The sequence below is a fragment of the Schistocerca serialis genome, chromosome 7 (genome assembly GCF_023864345.2).
Source record: "Schistocerca serialis cubense isolate TAMUIC-IGC-003099 chromosome 7, iqSchSeri2.2, whole genome shotgun sequence".
Classification (NCBI taxonomy): domain Eukaryota; kingdom Metazoa; phylum Arthropoda; class Insecta; order Orthoptera; family Acrididae; genus Schistocerca; species Schistocerca serialis.
In genome coordinates this window covers 602679998-602702416 of record NC_064644.1, presented here as the reverse complement: position 1 = coordinate 602702416, position 22419 = coordinate 602679998, and the positions used below count along the sequence as shown (strand labels likewise).

General features: G+C 38.5%; 3 protein-coding genes across 3 annotated transcripts in view; 1 reads left to right on the top strand and 2 right to left on the bottom strand.

Moving 5' to 3' along the window:
* Window positions 1-16517, bottom strand: part of LOC126412186 (RNA-binding protein 41-like) — a 59584-nt gene extending 43067 nt beyond the window's left edge. Inside the window, exon 1 of the mRNA XM_050081666.1 lies at window positions 16403-16517. The gene's annotated coding sequence lies outside the window, so the exon portion shown is untranslated. The remainder of the gene's footprint in view (window positions 1-16402) is intronic.
* Window positions 14719-16434, bottom strand: LOC126412185 (WD repeat-containing protein 18). The gene has a single exon (XM_050081665.1). It carries the CDS (start codon window positions 16322-16324, stop codon window positions 14996-14998), a length of 1329 nt encoding a protein of 442 aa, XP_049937622.1. The 5' UTR covers window positions 16325-16434; the 3' UTR covers window positions 14719-14995.
* Window positions 16518-16634: 117 nt separating the features above from the next.
* Window positions 16635-22419, top strand: part of LOC126412187 (malignant T-cell-amplified sequence 1 homolog) — a 79366-nt gene continuing 73581 nt past the window's right edge. Inside the window, exons 1-3 of the mRNA XM_050081667.1 lie at window positions 16635-16769; window positions 16902-17054; window positions 18735-18835. Coding sequence (XP_049937624.1) covers window positions 16759-16769; window positions 16902-17054; window positions 18735-18835 — 265 coding nt within the window. The 5' untranslated portion in view covers window positions 16635-16758. The remainder of the gene's footprint in view (window positions 16770-16901; window positions 17055-18734; window positions 18836-22419) is intronic.

Sequence of the window (22419 nt, the reverse complement as noted above, 5' to 3'; positions counted from 1 at the left end):
AGACACTGTCCATTCCATTCAACTGCTCTTCCGAGTCCTTTGCTGTCTCTGACAGAATTACAATGTCATCGGCGAACCTCAAAGTTTTTATTTCTTCTCCATGAATTTTAATACCTACTCCGAATTTTTCTTTTGTTTCCTTTACTGCTTGCTCAATATACAGGTTGAATAACATCGGGGAGAGGCTACAACCCTGTCTTACTCCCTTCCCAACCACTGCTTCCCTTTCATGTCCCTTGACTCTCATAACTGCCATCTGGTTTCTGTACAAATTGTAAATAGCCTTTCGCTTCCTGTATTTTACCCCTTCCACCTTTAGAATTTGAAAGAGAGTATTCCAGTCAACATTGTCAAAAGCTTTCTCTAAGTCTACAAATGCTAGAAACGTAGGTTTGCCTTTCCTTAATCTTTCTTCTAAGATAAGTCGTAAGGTCAGTATTGCCTCACGTGTTCCAGTGTTTCTACGGAATCCAAACTGATCTTCCCCAAGGTCGGCTTCTACTAGTATTTCCATTCGTCTGTAAAGAATTCGTGTTGGTATTTTGCAGCTGTGGCTTATTAAACTGATTGTTCGGTAATTTTCACATCTGTCAACACCTGCTTTCTTTGGGATTGGAATTATTATATTCTTCTTGAAGTCTGAGGGTATTTCGCCAGTTTCATACATCTTGCTCACCAGATGGAAGAGTTTTGACAGGACTGGCTCTCCCAAGGCCGTCAGTAGTTACAATGGAATGTTGTCTACTCCGGGGGCCTTGTTCCGACTCAGGTCTTTCAGTGCTCTGTCAAACTCTTCACGCAGTATCATATCTCCCATTTCATCTTCATCTACATCCTCTCTCATTTCCATAATATTGTCCTCAAGTACATCGCCCTTGTATAGACCCTCTATATACTCCTTCCACCTTTCTGCTTTCCCTTCTTTGCTTAGAACTGGGTTTCCATCTGAGCTCTTGATGTTCATACAAGTGGTTCTCTTATCTCCAAAGGTCTCTTCAATTTTCTTGTAGGCAGTATCTATCTCACCCCTAGTGAGATAAGCCTCTACATCCTTACATTTTTCCTCTAGCCATCCCTGCTTAGCCATTTTGCACTTCCTGTCGATCTCATTTTTGAGACGTTTGTATTCCTTTTTGCCTGCTTCATTTACTGCATTTTTATATTTTCTCCTTTCATCAATTAAATTCAATATTTCTTCTGTTACCCAAGGATTTCTACTAGCCCTCATCTTTTTACCTACTTGATCCTCTGCTGCCTTCACTACTTCATCCCTCAGAGCTACCCATTCTTCTTCTACTGTATTTCTTTCCCCCATTCCTGTCAATTGTTCCCTTATGCTCTCTCTGAAACTCTGTACAACCTCTGGTTCTTTGTTTATCCAGGTCCCATCTCCTTAAATTCCCACCTTTTTGCAGTTTCTTCAGTTTTAATCTACAGTTCATAACCAATAGATTGTGGTCAGAGTCCACATCTGCCACTGGAAATGTCTTACAATTTAAAACCTGGTTTCTAAATCTCTGTCTTACCATTATATAATCTATCTGATACCTTCCAGTATCTCCAGGATTCTTCCATGTATATAACCTTCTTTCATGATTCTTGAAGCAAGTGTTAGCTATGATTATGTTGTGCTCTGTTCAAAATTCTACCAGGTGGCTTCCTCTTTCATTTCTTAGCCCCAATCCATATTCACCTACTATGTTTCCTTCTCTCCCTTTTCCTACACTTGAATTCCAGTCACCCATGACTATTAAATTTTCATCTCCCTTCACTATCTGAACAATTTATTTTATCTCATCATACATTTCTTCAATTTCTTCGTCATCTGCAGAGCTAGTTGGCATATAAACTTGTACTACTGTAGTAGGTGTGGGCTTCGTATCTATCTTGGCCACAACAATGCGTTCGCTGTGCTGTTTGTAGTAGCTTACCCAGATTCCCATTTTACTATTCATTATTAAACCTACTCCTGCATTACCCCAATTTGATTTTGTGTTTATAACCCCGTGTTCACCTGACCAGAAGTCTTGTTCCTCCTGCCACCGAACTTCACTAATTCCCACTATATCTAACTTTAACCTATCCACTTCCCTTTTTAAATTTTCTAACCTACCTGCCCGATTAAGGGATCTGACATTCCACGCTCCGATCCGTAGAACGCCAGTTTTCTTTCTCCTGATAACGACATCCTCTTGAGTAGTCCCCGCCCGAAGATCCGAATGGGGGACTATTTTGCCTCCGGAATATTTTACCCAAGAGGACGCCATCATCATTTAATCATACAGTAAAGCTGCATGCCCTCAGGAAAATTACGGCTGTAGTTTCCCCTTGCTTTCAGCCGTTCGCAGTACCAGCACAGCAAGGCTGTTTTGGTTATTGTTACACGGCCAGATCAGTCAATCATCCAGACTGTTGGCCCTGAAACTACTGAAAAGGCTGCTGCCCCTCTTCAGGAAACACACGTTTGTCTGGCCTCTCAACAGCTACCCCTCCGTTGTGGTTGTACCTACGGTACGGCTATCTGTATCGCTGAGGCACGCAAGCCTCCCCACCAACGGCAAGGTCCATGGTTCATGGGGGGGATTTTACGCATGACAATGCTTAAACATAACGAGGTATCTTGAAGAGAATGACCACCTCAATGCCAACCAATATGGATGTCGAAAACATCGATCATGTGAAACCTAACACTTTTCTAACATGGCATATTGAAAGCTTTGGATAGGGTAGATGCAGCGTTTCTTGATTCCTGAAAAGTATTTGACTCAGTACTCTCAAAAGTACAAACATATGGGGTATCAAGTGAAATTTGTGACTGGATTGAGGACTTTTTGATAGGGAGATCACAGCATGTATCTTGGATGGAGAGTCATCAGATGTAGAAGTAACTTCAAGTGTGCTCCAGGGAAGTGTGTTGGGATCCTTGCTGTTAATGTTGTATATTAATGACCTTGCAGACAATATTAACAGTAAAATTAGGATTTTTTCAAGTGATGCAGTTATCTATAATGAAGTACTATCTCAGAGAAGCTGCATAAATATTCAACCAAATTTTGATAAGATATCAATGTGGTGCAAAAACTGGCAACTTGCTCTAAATGTTCAGAAATGTAATATTTTGCACTTCACAAAATGGAGAAACATAGCATCCTATGACTATAATATCAATGAGTCACTGTTGGAATCAGCCAACTGATACAAATACCTGGATGTAACATCCTATAGGGATATGAAATAGAATGATCACATAATAGAGAAGGAAAGTTTCCACTCACCATATAGCAGAGATGTTGAGTCACAGATAGGCACAACAAAAAGATGCTCACAATTATAGCTTTCGGCCATTAAGGTCTTTGTCAACAATAACAACAACAACAACAACAACAACAACACACACACACACACACACACACACACACACACACACACACACACACAAAAAAAAACTGCAGTCTCAGGCAACTGAAGGTGGTTTCAGTTGCCTGAGGCTGCAGTCGTGTGTGTGTGTGTGTGTGTGTGTGTGTGTGTGTGTGTGTGTGTGTGAGAGAGAGAATTGCGTTTGCATGCGCGTTTCTTGTGCCTATCTGCGACTCAGCAACTCTGCCATATGGTGAGTGGAAACTTTCCTTCTCTAATATTGTTACATTCCTTCCTGGATTTTCCATAGGATGATCACATTAGTTCAATTGTAGGTACAGCAGGTGGTAGACTTTGGTTTATTCGTAGGATACTGAGGAAGTGCAATCAGTCTACAAAAGAGATTGCTTACCAATCACTCATGTGACCGGTTCTAGAATATTGGTCAAGTGTCTGGGACCCTTACCAGACAGGACTAACAGAAGATACTGAATAGATACAGAGAAGGGCAGCATGAACGGTCACAGGTTTGTTTAATCTGTGGGAGAGTGTCACAGAGATACTGAGGGAAGTGAACTGACAGCCTCATGAAGACAGACGCGAACTATCCCGAAAAAGTCTATTAACAAAGTTTCAAGAACCGGCTTTAAATGATTACTCTATGGATATACTACAACCCTCTGTGTATCACTCACGTAGGGATCACGAGGATAAGATTAGAATAATTACTGAATGCACACAGGCATTCAAATTATCAGTCTTCCCATGCTCCATATGTGAATGGAACAGGAAGAAACCCTAATAACTGGTACAATGGGACATACCTACTTCCACACCCCTCATGGTGGATTGCAGAGTAAGCTGTAGATACAGATGTAGAACTGCATTGAACAGTGCACGTTGAGCAACTCTTAGAACAACAGGCTATTAGGTAAATGGACTGGCCTGCCAGTTCCCTCAACTTAAATCTCATCAATGGGTAGACGACGTATTGCAGCACATCCACACGCACCATCGACCATTGAGCAATTGTCAACCAAACACCTTCCACGAGAACTCCTCACCAACCTTCTGGCCAGCATGGGGTGTGTTGTAGAGCATGCAATGCTGTACGTGGTGATCACACACCCTATTAAGAACCAGGCCCCGCCTTTTGTAATGTAAATGGGACCATCGTGAATCACAGGTGCAATTATTGTTTTTCGATAATAGTGTTATGACTATTCACCCCACTGCTTATTTCTTTCAGTTACCTTCTGGACTATACTGTAGCAGTTTTTCTATGTACATCAAATTTTCATCCAGCTATGTTACTTGGTAGTGACATATCACGTGAAAGTTACTTTTGTATGTAAGTTTTGTAGCCTCAGTATAATTGTTCAGACATTTGCTCATGCCATGTATGCTGCTACAGAATCTGCCCAAGTCTGACTGTGAACTATCTATTGTAAATATGACATCTTGGGTTGTCGGGTGTTCTGCCGGATATCAGCGTCGTACTTGCACAATATTTCGGTCACGTAGCTCGAGACCTTCATCAGGTGCGACCTGAGACTGCTCCTCGAGTGGACCTGGTCCAGTATTTATGCCTATGGCCTTCCCCCTCCACCAACGGCTGCAGGCGCTTCCTCTGTGGTCCGCGCCCATTCCCTGTGACCTGCTGGAGCGTTGCTGCTCCGTTTTCCGTCCGCTGCGGTTCTAGGTGTTCCCTCTGCGGTCCGCGCCCACCAAACCCGCTCCTGGGGGTTTCATCTACGGTCTGGGGTACCAGGCGTTCCCCCTGCGGTCCGTGCCCGCTCACCACGACCTGCTGGAGTGTTGCCGCTCCGTTTTTCGTCTGCTGCGGCTCTGGATGTTCCCTCTGCGGTCCGCGCCCACCAGTCCCACTTCTGGGTGTTCCATCTTCGGTCTGGTGCTCCTGGCAGTCTGTCAGGGGCTCATTTACCATCTCCATGTCTCTGGTTCTTCTGTTTGTGTAGTGTTGCAGCTGGCCCCGTTGCTCCCTTAACAATTCCAGAGCTGGATCCCAGGCTCTGCTTAGCTGGTACCCTGTGTCACGATTCATAAGATCGTCAGCCATTTTAATCTCAATCGATTCTCTTATAACACTGTCCCAAAATCTGGGTGTTTGTGCTAGATGCTATTGTAAATATGTTGACATCCACCCGTTACTCAGCCTATTGCCCCATTGAGCAAGTCAAAGCCTCTTATTATTCATAATAATCCTGACATAAGAATTGTGTGTAGCTTCTGGCATGTCTAACAAAACATGAAGTATATCTAAAAACAAAGATGATGTGACTTACCATACGAAAGCGCTGGCAGGTTGACAGACACACAAACAAACACAAACATACACACAAAATTCAAGCTTTCGCAACCAATGGTTGCTTCATCAGGAAAGACAAAAGGATGTGGGTTTTAAGGGAGAGGGTAAGGAGTCATTCCAGTCCCGGGAGCGGAAAGACTTACCATGTGCGGATGGATGTGTGTGTGCATGCGAGTGTATACCTGTCCTTTTTTCCCCCTAAGGTAAGTCTTTCCGCTCCCGGGATTGGAATGACTCCTTACCCTCTCCCTTAAAACTCACATCCTTTCGTCTTTCCCTCTCCTTCCTCTTTCCTGATGAAGCAACCGTTGGTTGCGAAAGCTTGAATTTTGTGTGTATGTTTGTGTGTCTATCAATCTGCCAGCGCTTTCGTTTGGTAAGTCACATCATCTTTGTTTTTAGATATATTTTTCCCACATGGAATGTTTCCCTCTATTAAAAACATGAAGTATGCTTGATAAGAAGTCTTGAGACACGCCTTTTCATTTGTAGTCCTAATGTTATGTATGACAGTGCAGCCACTACTGTTAAGGAAAACTGGTGCTTTGAGTTACATATTGTAACTGCTGTTTATCTACAAGTACCAAACTGAGATTTATGAAAATCATGTAAGTAAATCACTAAGGAAAGAAAAGGGGAAATAACTTGACCCTGTAATGACAGGAGCAGGTTGTTATTGTCATCTCAAATCAGTATATACAGTTACTGCAGATATTGTGGTGCTAAACTGTTCTGCATCACGTTCACACTACCAGCTACGCAAATAAAATTTAAGTGCAGATCTAGGTATCGAGCTAGGCCATAGCAGTGTGGGGAATGTGAAGTTATTACTTCAAGTAGGGCTTACCAATTTTAAAGCATTGCAGAGAAATATTATCATTTAAATGCTGATAAAGCAGCTGCACAAATAACTACATTGTTGCACATCCGTGTGACTGAGCCAAATGCATTTACAATTATAATGTACACCATCAAAACATAAGGCCTAATGTTCATGTTATGTGAACCAGTTACAAATAGTATCAGAAAATTAGATTCTTTATTAGCATTGTCACTCAAAACTTGAAATGTTATGTACAGTGATGCCTGGTGTGGTACTTATCTGATAATTTGGGATGAACAATACTTTATGCTGGATCATTGCTTATCAAATTTTTATGAACACCAGAACATTTTATACAATATGATTGTAGTTTGTATTCTCTTCAGAATTTTTCTGAATATTTTTCCAATTACACACTGGTAGCACATTTTCATTTCCAATGCCATTAGGCCCCAGAGCTATCTCAATGAATATTACATTTCAAGTCAGTAAATGCTTTTGTTGGTTTTGGATGCTAAAGAAATTAGTGAATGAGAAGACTTACAACACCCAGGTAAAAATGAGCAAATTTGTTAAGAAAACATGATTTCAATGTGAATCATTCACTCTGCTGTGGAGCACGTGCTGTTTTGAAACTTCACAAACTGTCCACCATGAACTATGGGTTGTTTCAGAAATGAAGCTTTCAATTTGCAGCACAGGGTCTGCTATCTTGAGACATTCAGACAGATTTAAACTATGGGCAAGATCAATTGTAATCTTGGCTTTTGCAGCATTCCAGAAACAACCCTCAGTCATCCATAATTATCCTCAGAAATTTGTATCATTATGGAAGGGCTCTTAAGATACTTCAGTGGAAGTCTTGGGGGTGTTGGTACCAACTCTGTACAAAACAGTCTTTGCCACAGGGAACTGTAGATCTGCTGCATAAGTACAAAATAGAGCTGCTGTCATCTAATTACCAGAACAAAATAGGAGAACCTAAATTCTACTTACTTCTTAGATTGACAGATAACTCATTATAATTTGTTTCTGATTTTACAGTGGTCTCCATCTTTGGTTAAATTTATTTTATGGACATAAGGCCAAGGTCAAGGCATAATCCTCTGCCTAACATTTTGTCTCCCACTGCTGGAGACATCATTAGAGGTTTTAATGACTCAGAAAGCAGTTACAGACTGGAACAGGCTCAATAAGCTGAACTTTTATATGTATGCATGTCACGAACTGACTGTTGCTCGGATACTTATAAACAGTTTAGCTTACTGAGTTTCTTCCAGTCTGTAACTGCTTTCTCAGCTGTTTAAGCCTCTGTGATTATGTTTCCAGTGCTAGAGCATGAAATGTTAAGCAGAAAATTGTGCCTTAGACCTCAACCTTACACCCATGAAACAATTCTCAGCAGTTACACAAATACCAGCCCTAAACACCTGCAATCTAAGTCTTTATATTTTATTTGTCCCTTGACCCCGTATCACAGGTCCTTAATCCTGAATAATCTCATTTTTTGCTCTTTTCTGTCTTACTGAAGAAAGCTGGAATGTATGTTTTCATTTTTCACGCACTTGGATAATATAAACTTTTTCTGTCTTTATTTGATAGTAGTTTCATTTCAGAGGTTGTTTTTCCTACAGACATTGAAATATTAGCAGTTGATGCCTGTATTAGATGATTTGACAATTTCATCATTAATGGTTGTTACAGCAGAATATTATTAAACTGATTGACACGGCAAAGAATTAGATGAAACATGTAAACACCAATGATTATAGCTACCAGTGGAAGAAGAAAGTGGAATTTACACACAGCACTATTCGCATTAACCCCAACCTGCTTTCATACCTTACTACACATCGCACAGGGTTGCTTAATAGAAAGGTGAGCCAGACCCTGAATGAATTTGCGTGCTGATATAAAAAACATTCTCCGATACACCACCCAGGCTGAGCACAGTTCTTAGATAGTACTCCATCTCAATATCATAATTTCCAATAAAGACCAGGTAAAACATGAAGACACACATACAGATCAGCTTTCACTGGGCACGTGACACACAGGAATTTACTCTCTGAGGATGGCATATGTTTGTAATGTCAGGTAGGGCATCTGGTCACAAAATTATAATAAGAACAACTGTCAAATCGGGGATGGACAAACGCCCACTGTGAGTGGACTTACTATAGATGGGACAAACACTGAAGGAAAGAAAGATATGTGACTAAAGCTTACTATACTAATGAAACCATACACCGAGTTTCATGAAGTGGTAACATGTCCATAGATGTGAATGTCCTCCTTTTGCTTTAGTACTTCTAGCTGAACCTACAAGGAAGTGAAACATGGACAATAAACAGTAAAGGCAAGAGAAGAATAGACACTTTTGAAATGTGGTGTAACAGAAGAACGCTTAAGATCAGATGGGTAGATCAAGTAATGAAGTACTGATGAGAAAAGAGCTCTATGGCACATGACCAAAGGAAGTGACATGCTGAGGAGACACACCATATGACATCGAAGGATGTCTGAAAGGTAAAAATTGTACAAGGAGACGAAAGCTTGACTATAGTAAGCAGAGCATGTGGATATAGGTTGCAGTAGTTATTCACAGAAGTAGAGATTTGCAAAGTATAAACTAGAATGGAAAGATGCATCAAACCGGTCTTCAGATTTAAGACTACAGGAACAGTTCAAGATCATATTACAAAACATTTCAGTTTTACTGTTACCAATCAGACTTGTGATTTTGATGATGAAGGCCTCTGATAATTACATTACACTCGCTACACAAAAAGAGAAAGCTTAAGTCACTTTAACAATCTGTAGCAGGCCTTCTTTGAAACATGTTTGTCAATAATGGATCTAAAATCAGATCCATGGAGGATTTTATTTCTTCCAAAAGAGAGAAAAGTAATATGAAAAGAGATCCGAAAAGATAGGTTTGGTGCTTCTCAACGAATTTTTGCATTCTGGTCTCCCTCTGAGCAGCTGCACTGTTGTGGTGGAACAAGATATAAGACCACCTGTAATATTTCTTCAACATTCTTTTGAAACTGGAAGAACAGCTCAGCTTATCAATCACCAGTTACTGTCCTATCTCAAAAATATGTAATGAAAAGGACACACGTGTGAATGAACATTATCAAGGGATAATGTTTCTTGTTTAACTTTATTCATAAATGTTAATATGGACCACAGATTGCACTAACTCTCAAAACCCCATCTGAACTGCTATAAACAACGTATCACATAAGTGGTACCCAAAGAGGGCACACGAGAGAGAGAGAGAGAGAGAGAGAGAGAGAGAGAGAGAGAGAGAGAGAGAGAGAGACTGCAGATCACACATTGCTATCCAGACTTCCTTTCGGACAAAAGGCATTTCCTTTTTTAACGCAGACAACCACCACAATTCATGCAAGCACAACGCGCGCGTGCATGACCACTGTATCTGGCCACGGAAAAAGATATTTTGGTCAAAAGCTCAACATGCACTTCAGTCTTTTTGTAGCGTCTGTCTGTGACTCAACAGCTCCCATGTATGACGAGCAGCAGTATCTCCTTTTCATAATATTGTTGTACACAAGGTAAGATTTCCAAGTTGCCACTTTTTAACTAGAGAAGTTGTAGACAGACATTAAACACTACTCCCCCTCAGACCGAGTTCACCTATCATCAGCAGAAAACCATAACAGCTCATCTTACAGATTCTCACATAATATTTTGCAGTTAATACTTAATTAGGTATTAGTCTCGAACAATGACAATGTAAATATTTGTGTGTTTTGTGAAGCAACATTGGCGCAGTTTGCTGTAAGATGTGAAGAGAAAACAAGGGGACATGTAAATGGCTGGTTATAAGTACCCAATATGAGGTCAGCTGAAAATGTGGTTTGTAGCAAAGATTTTAAGTAATTGTGCCAGATTTTGATGTAAATGTAGTCACTGAATGCAAAATATTTGGAAAAACAATAGTAATAGTCAGAAAAGTTTGCAAGATATTCCCCACAACAAATAATAGTGGCAAGGTACTTCGTGAAAATAACTATTTCAACTGCTTAGCAACTTATTCTCACAGTATTGCTTTCACTGCCTTCGCAGAAACCTTGACATCACCATCACAACTACTACCACTAGTCATCATGCCATGACAAAAGGAGGGGGGGGGGGGGGGGGGGGGGGGGGGGAGAAATCCATTCTGCATGAAATGTTTGTTGCAACAAGAATTATAGTTATTCTCACAACATCACATTTGTTGGTTTTGCCAACTCACAAACTGTCACTTTCCAATCCACCCTAAACTTCAGATTGCTCCACAATAGTCACCAACACAACTGTTCTTTATTCAGCTGCGTCACTAAATAAATTTCTCAGCAAATAAGAGGGACAGAGAGCAAACTGCCATGTCAAACTACATGCAGTGGGAAATAACTGAAACACTGTAGGGTGAAGTGGGGTAAGTGTAACCATGTTTTGGCATAGTTCAACTTTGACATCAAATTGCCAACTTGTTATTGAAGGTATGATTTTGAAATTTCTCATGCTTAAAGTTTGACTTATTGACTTTTAAACAATATACATTTTGTTTTTGAAAAAATAAATTATATGGTCATATAATTGTTATCAAAATTTTGTGTTGTGAGGTTACACTTGCCCCACAGTTCGGGGCAAGTGTAACCCCGCATTGTTGTACCCATACTGAGCATTGTAAAAGAGACTTGGGGTAAGTGATCTGATTACGCAATTTTTACTGAATTTGAGGATTTTTAAATTATTAAAATATCTTAAATTTTACTCAAGATATGAACTTTTTTGCACACGCCTCTTTGTATATTATGAAATACAAAGAAAATGTTCGCTAAACTAAAATATAAGTGTTAGCCTAAACCATAAAACACTGAAACAGAATGCTTCATAGATGATTTATTTTTGTTTTAGGCCAGTTTAAATTCTACAAAAGTAATATTTTTTTCTTTAGTAGGCAATTTAACAAAAATAATAAAATATCTAGTATCAAGAGAAAAGAAAAGTTCACTTTATAAGTTCACTTTCTATTATTTTTCATGGTAATTGAACTAAAGTTGTTGGCAATTTGTGTTTAATACTAAACTGCCCTAATTCAACTTATTATATTCACACTTAGGCCCTAACTATTATTTAGTCAGTGAATGTTGTATGAATCAAATGTAACACCAAATGTCAGGTCTCCCCAGTGACCCAAAGTAGGGTCAGGCAGCACTGAAATGACATCAGAGAATGGAACTTCCGTCTCATCTCTTCTATCAGGCCAGTAGAATGTGGTGCCACACTGTCTTATTTTTGCATCTGAGGAAAATCACTTCTGGATCTACTAAATCACTAATTTTGGTAACTTGGCCAATAAAATGAACTTTCTTACATTCTACCAGAGCATAGTTTCAAACTGTAATTTTATCTTTGGCTTCAAAAAAGTTTGCCTTCTTCTTCTTCACAGTTTATCATTTCTTTCCTGAGATTGTCCAGTGTTGTTATGGTCCCATTTTCTTCATCACTACTTATTAAAGATGGGCCTCCTTCAGTTTCACTTTCTTCACTTACTGATTCAACTTAGACTTTTTTTCTTTTTACTGACATGAGCAATCAGGGATTTTTTTTTTTTTTTTTTTTTTTTTTTTTTTTTTTTTTCACAACATTCCGAGATGCCATTTCAGATAAAGTAACAGCACTTTGTTTGGAAGATTTACTTTTCATTACGAAGCCCTTTTTTATGCCGATAATGCTTTTCTGTTTTGCTTTCTCCTCATTATTCTTGTTTCCTTTAAAACCTTTTTCTTTATAGATGGCATCTTGAAAAGTGATAACTTCAGCCCCTGGTGCAATCCTTTTCTTCTTTGTTTTACCAGGGAGAATACACTGTCGGACTGTTTCCAATAATGAGCTTTCAAATGACAAATCAGAAGTTCCAGAACATAATGAAATATTGGTTAGCTTGGAAATGGTTGACAAAGAACTCTGTCTGATACTGGGAGAACTGCAGGGCTCAGTCGATGTAGGCCTATAAAATTCTGGAGGTTGTTCAGCTGGAAGCTTTCCAAAAATCTGAGTACTTTCTGTTAGAGACGTAGCTTCCACACAGTCTATGGCTGCATTATCGTGAACTGACAATGGATTTGTTTCTGCCAAAGATTTGGTATGAGCTACATATTTTTTATATGACTTCCGGTTCATATTTAGTTTTATCAATTACTTCTCTACTGTAAGGGAATATTCCTGTTTTTTGAAAACCACTTTTCAAACAATTCAGGTGGTGTTTCATTCCATACAGCAGCGGGGAGATTGGAAAAGTCACGTTTGTTAATTTTTACCCCTTGATGATGTCTCTGGTGACGAGTTAACTTTTGGTCCCAAGTAGATTTCACACCCTTAAACACTGCTACACCCATTGGCTGCAGGATGAAGTATCATGCTCAACATTGTTGTCAGTCAAACAATGCTTCACATACTGTACTGTAATTGAAATGGTGGCATTCTTTACAGTTCTGTGTCATTTTATAAAAGGAAACGTGGTTTAAAAATATAGTAGACTTAAATAAAAAATGAGATATATCTATCACAAACTCAGTAGACCTACAAATCCAGCACATCAGGTTTTCTGGTATCCATATGTACAGGAAGGCCAGTTTAGTTGATCTAGTGCAATAGCAAAAACAAGGTTATGGCTTAAATAGATAAATATGTTCCAGTAAGTTTGTTTGGTGCAAGTGTAACCCCCCCCCCCCCCCCCCCCCCCAGTTACACTTGCCCCAGCAGATTGGTTACACTTGCCCCACATGGGAAAAAGTTGGGGTAAGTGTAACTATGCCTGGCATACCAAAAGCTTTATCAGAAGAGTAAAACGAATCTCATATTTGAAATTATCATGCAAAAGTTAGATTGTAACCAAAAAATTGTGCAGTTATCTTTAAAACTGCAAAAATAACAGACCACCAAATTCTGAACATGTCACTCTCTTGCAGAGTGAAAATGCAGATGTCAATTCAAGTCCAATAATTAATTACCAATTTATGTCAGATTTGACAACTTATGGTTAAATATAACAAAGAAAGGAGTAAATTAACATGTGTGGTAGGTCAGAGGTAAAAATACAGCTTCTTTAAGGCACCATAAGCCATGGTTACACTAACCCAATGGTAACACTTACCCCACTTCACCCTAACTTACTTTTGTATTATATTTTTGAACACATAGGAAAGTATTAAAACTGTGGTGGCAGGGAGTCAAAAGAAATCTTTCACAACTCCAACATAACCATGAATGACCTCTGAATAGTGTCAAATAGTTTGAATAGTGGCACTCAGAATTCATTGTCTTCCCTTGATTTCGTAAAACTACCCTACATTTATTATATAAACAGCAATGTTGTCAACCAACATCCCACAAAGTCAAAGCACTCGGATTAGAACTGCTCCTATTTGAAGCATTACCTGTATAGCAATAGCACAAATGTAGACATATACGGATCTGCTGCAGGTCAATCTTTTATCACAACCTCTATTTGGCATTCACATTCGTCAGCTTCACCAACTCGCAGACAAACTATCCTCTTCCACACTAACCTAGGCCTCATACTCTCACCACAATCAGTATTTCAAAGGATGTGCAGAGAGGGGGTGGGGGAATGGGACAACTGAAGTTACGCTATGCACTGAACCCTTAAGCATTCCCCTCCCCTGCATTTTTCAATATAGCATGAACGTAAAAATTAGTCTTCGCTACCCCTCAATCTGTTACCTCAACTAGATTTTTTACTTTCATATCCCTAAAGTTTGCCAGCGCACAACCAAATAGTCACTGTCCGAACTAACCTAGACCTCGGGCTGCACTACAGATAAGTTGTCACAATAACTCAAGATTTCAGATGGTTCCAATACTTAACAGTTTCCCTTTTTCTAGCAGCATCACTGATTTTTGATAATACATTGATCTACTGTTTCATAGTCATTCAGACATAGAACTTCAATACAGTCCTTATTACTTTCCTGTTGTGCTCTGATTGCACATCATTTAACTGATGACACTGTCAATGTAATTCTAAGTGTCACAAGGCATAAGGATATTAAAGGACACCAAATGCAGTGCAGTTCAGGCAAACAACTTGCAATATTTGACTGGTTAATCTCTTTGTGACATTTACTGAAAGACAAATACAAAAATCAAGGATATACATATATATATATATATATATATTTCACTTTTAGTTTCGATTCTTGGACTTTCATATATATATTTATCTATGTATGTAAAAAGAGAAACAACAGATCACAAATGAGCTGGTTGTTACAGTAAATGAGCAAAGCACTACTGGGCATAAAGGCAACAGTCTGGTATTTATGAAAGTTTAAGACACTTTTACACCTTAGTGCTAATATTCAGTCTTAAAATTACACCACTTCATGAAACAATAACAATGAAATAGGCACATAAAGCACTTAAGTTTCAATAAGAGAATGTTGTTATTTTTCATCTTGCCGTCTTCTCTTCACACTTTTCTTTTTAATACCTCTATTAAGAGAGTCACCATTATTTCCTGTGCTACTTTCAAGTGATGCAGTATCCAACAGTTTGTTGATAGCAAATGTATATAGGTCTTTATTAATTTTTTTTAGAGCTATTACTTCATCTTTTATGCTACCTGCTTCTGCTACTGCAACCATAGGTACTGTGTCGAACAATGTGGGTGATTCACATAAATCCACCTTATTCATAATTTCAATGCATTTGTTTTCACTGTCAACGGATTTTTGAAACCCATTCAATACAACAGTAGGTTTCCAGTCTTCTATAAACATTTGTTTTGGGCAAATGGTAAAAAAAGCATTGTACACAGGCCCCTTATGTTGCAACACCCTTTTGCACTGTCCACTTGGAATGTCCCACACGATGACTTTCATGTCTGTTGAACTTGAGAGCAGTGTCTGACCACCAATTGACGATGACAGACAGGTAATCATTTTATCATGTCCAACAAACTTTTTTGGTGTTTCGTTAACTACATGGTGCACATCTCGAGGAGGATGGCTGATATTGAATTCCTGAATCTTTCCACTATTAGTTCCAACAAAAACAACAGAATCCGTACCATCAACAGTTACAGCTGTTAGTGGTGCATCAAATAATAAAGACAACAACAATTTACCTGATGCCAGGTCATATATTTTACATGTTCGATCAAAAGACACAGACACTAGCAGAGCTCTCATGCCTCCTGGACCAATGAAAACGTCTTTGACTGGCAGGCTATGATCAAAGAAGGTGTATCGTGGTTCTGCTTCTCCTGGCACCGAGTACATTTCATTGGCGAACTGGGAAATCAAGTAAGCGAGAGGCCACACAATTACTCTGCAGTCTTCTCCGCCAGTAGCAATGTGTGTACCGTCATCAGTAAACTTTAAACATGTGATATCCTGGAAGTGACGATTTGCCACCGCCATAAGCCGTCCTGATGCTATCTGCCAGATATGGAGTCTCTCAGCTATTCCTGCAGCACAGTACTGAGCATTGGGAGAGACAGCCAATGCGTTTACACAGCCTGAACACAACATCCTTCCAGTGCCCAAATTTATTGTTTCTTGGCTATTAAGTGGCCACGCATGTATGAGTGGTCTTGCGTTGTCAGCCGATAACAAATAATCATTTCCCAAAAGACAAAGCGTATGGGGCGCCGAGACACCGCCACCTTTATAACACATTAACGAAGTTCCGTTGTTGGGATCCCATACACAAGCGTTCCACAACTGACCTGAACCATCACTTGTTATGACTACCTCAGTTGTATCAGTCATTACAAAACTCGAAATAGTTGTGTCTAACGATGACGATTTTTCAACGTTCGCACTATACAGTCACTACAGTACACTTACCACGTGCAGAAGCAAGTCGCATTGCTCCACTGCTGAAGTTTGTTGTTCTGTTTTTCAGCTGTTAACAGTACAACAGTAAACCAACCTTTCCATAACATTGTATGAAATAGAATAGAAAACCAGTTCTCCACTCACAGTGTAGGTTTTAGGATCGTAAATGCAGAAATTTATATTTACTGCTATATGAGTAGAAAAGTTATACAAAATTAAAACTTTATATGAAGTACAATTGAATCTAACATTGAAAGTCAGTGCAGGCATAGTTGGATAACCTGTGTTACAAGAGTAAATTAACCAACGATATAAAATCATTTTGTGTGTGTGTGTGTGTGGTGTATGAAGTGCAGATTCAAAACATGTTTAAAAAGTGAGGGAGATCGACTGCTATTTCTGAGAAATAACTATATTCATTAGCATAGTTTATGCATTGCGATCACTGCTCAAAATTCACTCTTCTTCATTGTGTGTGTGTGTAAATGTTCCATGTCTCCATTTTCAGATTCGACGAGAAAGAAAGCGTGACGGGAGTGCAACAGCTCAAATCATCCGTGCAAAAAGGGATCAGAACAAAGCTCGTCGATCAGTATCCATACCTGGAGAATTACGTTGACTCGGTCCTTCCAAAGAAGGATACATATCGGATTGTCAAATGGTATGTTCTTACACAAAATATCCTGCGTGGTTACAATCGTCATTCTAGAAATTTTGTAGGCGTGATAAATCGAGAATAAATATAAGGTAATTACTTATCTACCTGCCTTCCGTTGTTGTGAATTTCAGCGTGTAAGCACAGGCACATTAACTCTTCAAACTTTAAATCCAAGCGACCAATCCTATATATCATCATAGGCTTGAGATTCGTTGATTATAGAAGGAAGTAGCATTAACAGTCGTAAACACGAAAGTTCAACGGTAACTGTTTTTGACGTGTACATTGTGATTTGTTATGCGTTTAGAGAAGGCGTAATATATTGGCTTGCAGTTTCCAGTACAGTTGATATGTATTAGCATTTAGAAGTGAATTATTACAAATTTTGTCAGAATTTGTTTCCAACATCCTACACCGTCAAATTTTTTTTCTTCGCGTTCAGAATACAGAATTAAATATATAGAGTGAAAGCATAAGTGTAATAACTTTATTGCAATTTGTGGTCTGTTGTCAATTACTTGTGGCATTTTCGTACAGGTAATGAAAATACTTAATGAAACAGTTAGTGGGTAATAGACTATTTGATTCAACTCGCGTTTTTATACAACCTTTTTTTTCCGCTATGCTTGCATTGATCAACTGAGGTGAGTGGTGACAGTCTTACAACGATCCTTGGATTTATACAAGCAGGGTTTCTCATTTATGTCGAGTGTTATGCCGTAAGTTAAGGAGTGAAATTTGTAGAATTTGATGATGAACATGGATTTGTCATCATTTCATGGTATAGCTTGAATAGTAATAAATTTAACCCTGTAGTGTATGTTACATGCAATATTGGGTGTATGTCTGCAACAAACTTTTGGGTATTGACTAGGTAATGTGGTAAATATTAAGCACATGTTCATCGACTAGTGTATCCAGTGTACATTTTTTGTTAGCAAAATGTGCATTGAAACTGAACCTAAATGTCATCTGTTTGTCACTACTGAAACTTTTCTACCCCAAAAAATAATAGGTTGTAAGGCATTAGTGTACATCTATGTAGGGCTATGTTCAACAGTTCTTTCTATTAGCTCAACAGCTTTGTATCACATGTATATTCCGTCCTTTTTCAGTGTCACCCGGATGCTAGGGTAATATTTATTTTGAAACTTTAACGTCTCATTTTTCAGTCTTCCATGTTTCCATTCCCAATTCTTCTTTTGTTGACATACTTCATTGCACACACTAAATTTTCGACCTTATATACTATCTCCGACTGTTTACTTTCCTTCATTTGTGGTTTCTTTGTATCCTTGTGTTCCTTTATAATTTTATCATGAGATTTCTCCTCTTTATTTTTAAGTATTGCATAATTTCTTTCATGTGTCTCTATCCCCAGTAAAGTTAAGCTCTTTCTCCCAATCTGTACTTTTGCATACCTTGTCAGATTGGTTCAAGTGAAAGTGCCAATAAAGTTGTACTAGGGCAAAGAGAACCCTGAGGAAGTCAGAGTGGTATGAGGAAGTGGGGGGGGGGGGGGGGGGGGAGAGAGAGAGAGAGAGAGAGAGAGAGAACTTTATGCATTGCTTCATTTTGATTCTCAGTTGTCTAGGAATGCTTATATCATAGGCGATTTCAAAACTTGTATTTTCTCATAAAAATAATTGATTTTTCCTTATTAGTTGTGCTATTTTTATTTAGCCATGACCACATAGAAATATTGGTCAATACTTCTGGCGAGCTGCTGTTTTTCCGACACCGGGAAGGTCCATGGATACCGACATTACGGCTTCTGCACAAGTGTGAGTACTGACATTTCTTTTATTATTAATTTGTACAGTTTTGTGTTAAATGTGTGTACTCATCTGTCTGTAATGGGCTCAGCTCAAGCGTGCAATTGTGCTCCTTGGCTTCATAAAGTTTTGTTTGTTACTTGAAGAAAAGTGACTCACTGATTGTGTTTCTTATTTTGGCAAAATGTAAAGTACTTGCAACTTGTACCTACAGTCTGAAGATGAACACTGCCTGGTTGAAACCAGTTACAGGAACAAAACAGTGTATGGGAGCTGCCAGCTTAATACAAGGAAAATGTAGGTCATACATACCAACATATGAGAATCCACGTGTATTTAATGAGAAGAGGATAGGTAGGCAGCCGTGAACTTGTTGAAGGCACTAGCCCACACACATATGAAAACTTTATTCAGGATGGCTAGGCACGGCATGACCCTTCAGCCTCTCAAATCTGATGCCGGAGACTTAATGAAAGCACTGCCTCATTCAGTCGTACCCAATGTTCAGTTCTGTTATGTTGGTACTTACTTGGAACACCTTAGCTTATTAACAAGAAGAATAGTTATACACTGTTCATTTAATTTCTCCAAACTTTTCACTGCACTTACATTACACATTTGCAGAAGTCTTTAGGACCACAACTGTGCTGACACATCTCTGTTAGTTTCATGTCTGTTTTTCTGCCTGTTTGAAAAACCGATTTGTCATATGCTTATGATTAGAGACTTGTACACAGAAAAATTATGACCCATCAGTATTACGCACAAGTGATAACTAATTAATGTCTTCTTCTTCTTCTTCTTATTATTATTATTATTATTATTATTATTATTATTATTAGTAGTAGTAGTAGTAGTAGTAGTAGTAGTAGTAGTAGTATTCCCTCTGTGAGTTCACTAAGAAAACTTTTAAGTGTATAGTGTACATTATTTAAGAGGCAGGCTTTGATGTTTTAAATAACTGTACTATAGTTCTCTATTAGCTCCTTGGGCAAATGTTCTACAACTTTGCTGCCTAATATAAAATTCTGTTTTGAATTGTTTTGTGTGGTTTTCCGTGATAAATATAATTCCAAACAGGCTGCTCTTGTTCCATGATTGTGTGCATAAAGCTATTTGTGACTTTTTCATGATGTGCTAAACAGATAGGAACATGAAGTTTCTTGGTGCAATAATGATGGCAATTTTTTTAAATTATGGAACTAGTACCAAATAATGTCATTACAATGAATCCATCCATCCATCCATCAAGATTACTGGAGACTGGGATTGCACGCGTACACTTTGGCCAGTGATGTCACCATGCTGAAAACTCCTGTTTCGAGTGAATCTAACATGATGATCAAAACATTGATCGTAACACCCACAGAAATAAAATTACCAAGCAAACCAATACACAGACTAAATCCAGTGAAATAACTGTGACAACCATGGGGAAAAACCACTCAAAAATGCCAAAAATAAAATCCAAAAAATTATACAAAATGCACCACGAGATGGTGGTATCCCAATCTCCAGTTAACCCATATTGCTCAGTCCTAGGCTATACTCCGTTCATCATAAGAATAAACCTGATGTAAACAAACACAATGAATGGGCAGAAGCCGCAGCACTAGTACCCTGGTGGTGTTACACTTTGGAAGTAGGTCCTACTTATGTATTAGATATATTATTACTAAGTTACATTAAATGAAACTTTAAGATATTCAAAGGTATCAACAGCCATCAATGTTTTCTTAATCACACTTCAGCTATGTAATTTTTATTGCAAAAATTATCTACAGTCACAGCTGCAGCACTGTTGTGCTCTGATTGTCGCACTGTTAATACGTAATATGAAAATGGTCGAGGCTGCTTTCTTTTCCGTAATGAGAGACACATGTGGAACACAGTTAAAAAGTGCTGACAAGTAGGTTGTTGTTAATGTTTTTCATAAATTTACGGTAATAATTGGCTTTGAAGTTTTTTGAGGGAATGTATTAGATATAGTTGAGACACAAATACACATTGGATGTATAGCAGAATCGGTAGCGTAGTATAGTCTGTCTGTAAACTCATGAGCGAGCAGCACTTTTGGTGGGGAAGTGACCTTTCCCTGAAGAATGCTGCCACCGGCCTACAGGGGCACCCAAAATCTGTTGCCCATCATCTGTCTAGCGTTGTAGATGGGCGTGCGGTGATATATGTTGTTTCTCTTCGTGGGATCTTACTTGCCAGTGCCGGTGAGTTAACTTTGTATACTTACTGATATACTTCGATATCCGGAAGTGATGGATAATTGTCTAGTATTGCAAGAAAATGTGTAGAATACGAAGAAGTGGAGGTGTTTGCGGAGTAACGAGCGTTCGATCGTCTCTTATGTTATTACAGCATGTATTAAAGAGGCGACCCAAAAGGAACTGTTGGCTAATGTTACCAGTCCCAATCAAACGACGGCAATTTATGGAAACGTCTGCCTCACCCAATAGGACCCATAAGTAAGGAACAGAAAAAAAAGCCGCACGGTTTACTGGAATTGCCATGAAGGAAAACTAATAATTTTGGGAGGAAACCCATCGTTTTGGACAATATCAAAATCATGTAAAACCTTTGATGCTTATGGAACACTAAATCTCGGTCACTATTCACCGATTCGAAGACATATTGCTTAAAACATGTGTGCAATAGCTATTCTAAACACTGCTGAAATTTCCTTCGAAACATGTGCACAGACTCTGGACTTCTAAGCAAAAAGCTTGACATACGAGGTGCATTCACATATTAATTTTTATTTTTTGGTAAGAACTTTATTTTTTAATCTACAGCAATGTTATCCTCTTCAAAATATATATTACATAATATACAATTATGCCAGTGCTTTTTCCAATTCTCGGAACACTTTAGGAACTGTTTCTTCAGGATAGTTTATAGGTCTCTTAACTGTGCATTTTAAATCTCATCCATGCTTGTAAAACTGCTGTCTTTTAAGGCCTGCTTTGAAATGCTTATACCACTTGTCTGCCTTTGGTTTACTCATAACAGGCTCACCAAAAGCAATATTTACCATTTCTAAAAATTTCATACACTTTATTCCATTCTTATAACAAAATTTAATACAGATTCTCTTAATTTATTTGTATGCTACCAAAACACATGTAACCTTTCTGACAGCAGACAACAGAGTAAATACCCAATATGCATAACATTGTACACATACTTTTGAGGCATGTTTATGAAGACAGTGACAAAAAAGTAGTGCAAATCGGACTAATACAACACACAAAATTATAAATTTCTGCTTACTTTTTAAACACTCTTCGTGTTGGAAGAATTGTTAAGTTTCAGTGCAGTTCTTCAAAGAAAACTTCTACCTTTTAGTAGAAACACAAAATAAGAACAAGCCGTAAATTCTACAGACTAATTGCATTATATGGGGTTCGTTTTACAAATAGCAATAGAGGAACATACATTCACATGAACAGGTGTTTGGTTGTTTGGTTCTGTGTTTGTAGTAGAATCCTGACCTCCGTTCTTATGTTAGTATTATTTAATCTATAATGTTGTGTTTCGGAGGAAGCTATTGTTTTTTGTTTTCCTTATGGTCTTAATGCATT

Excerpts from the sequence above, each read along its gene's own strand:
- LOC126412185 (XM_050081665.1), bottom strand. The coding sequence starts at position 16,324 with ATGACTGATACAACTGAGGTAGTCATAACAAGTGATGGTTCAGGTCAG.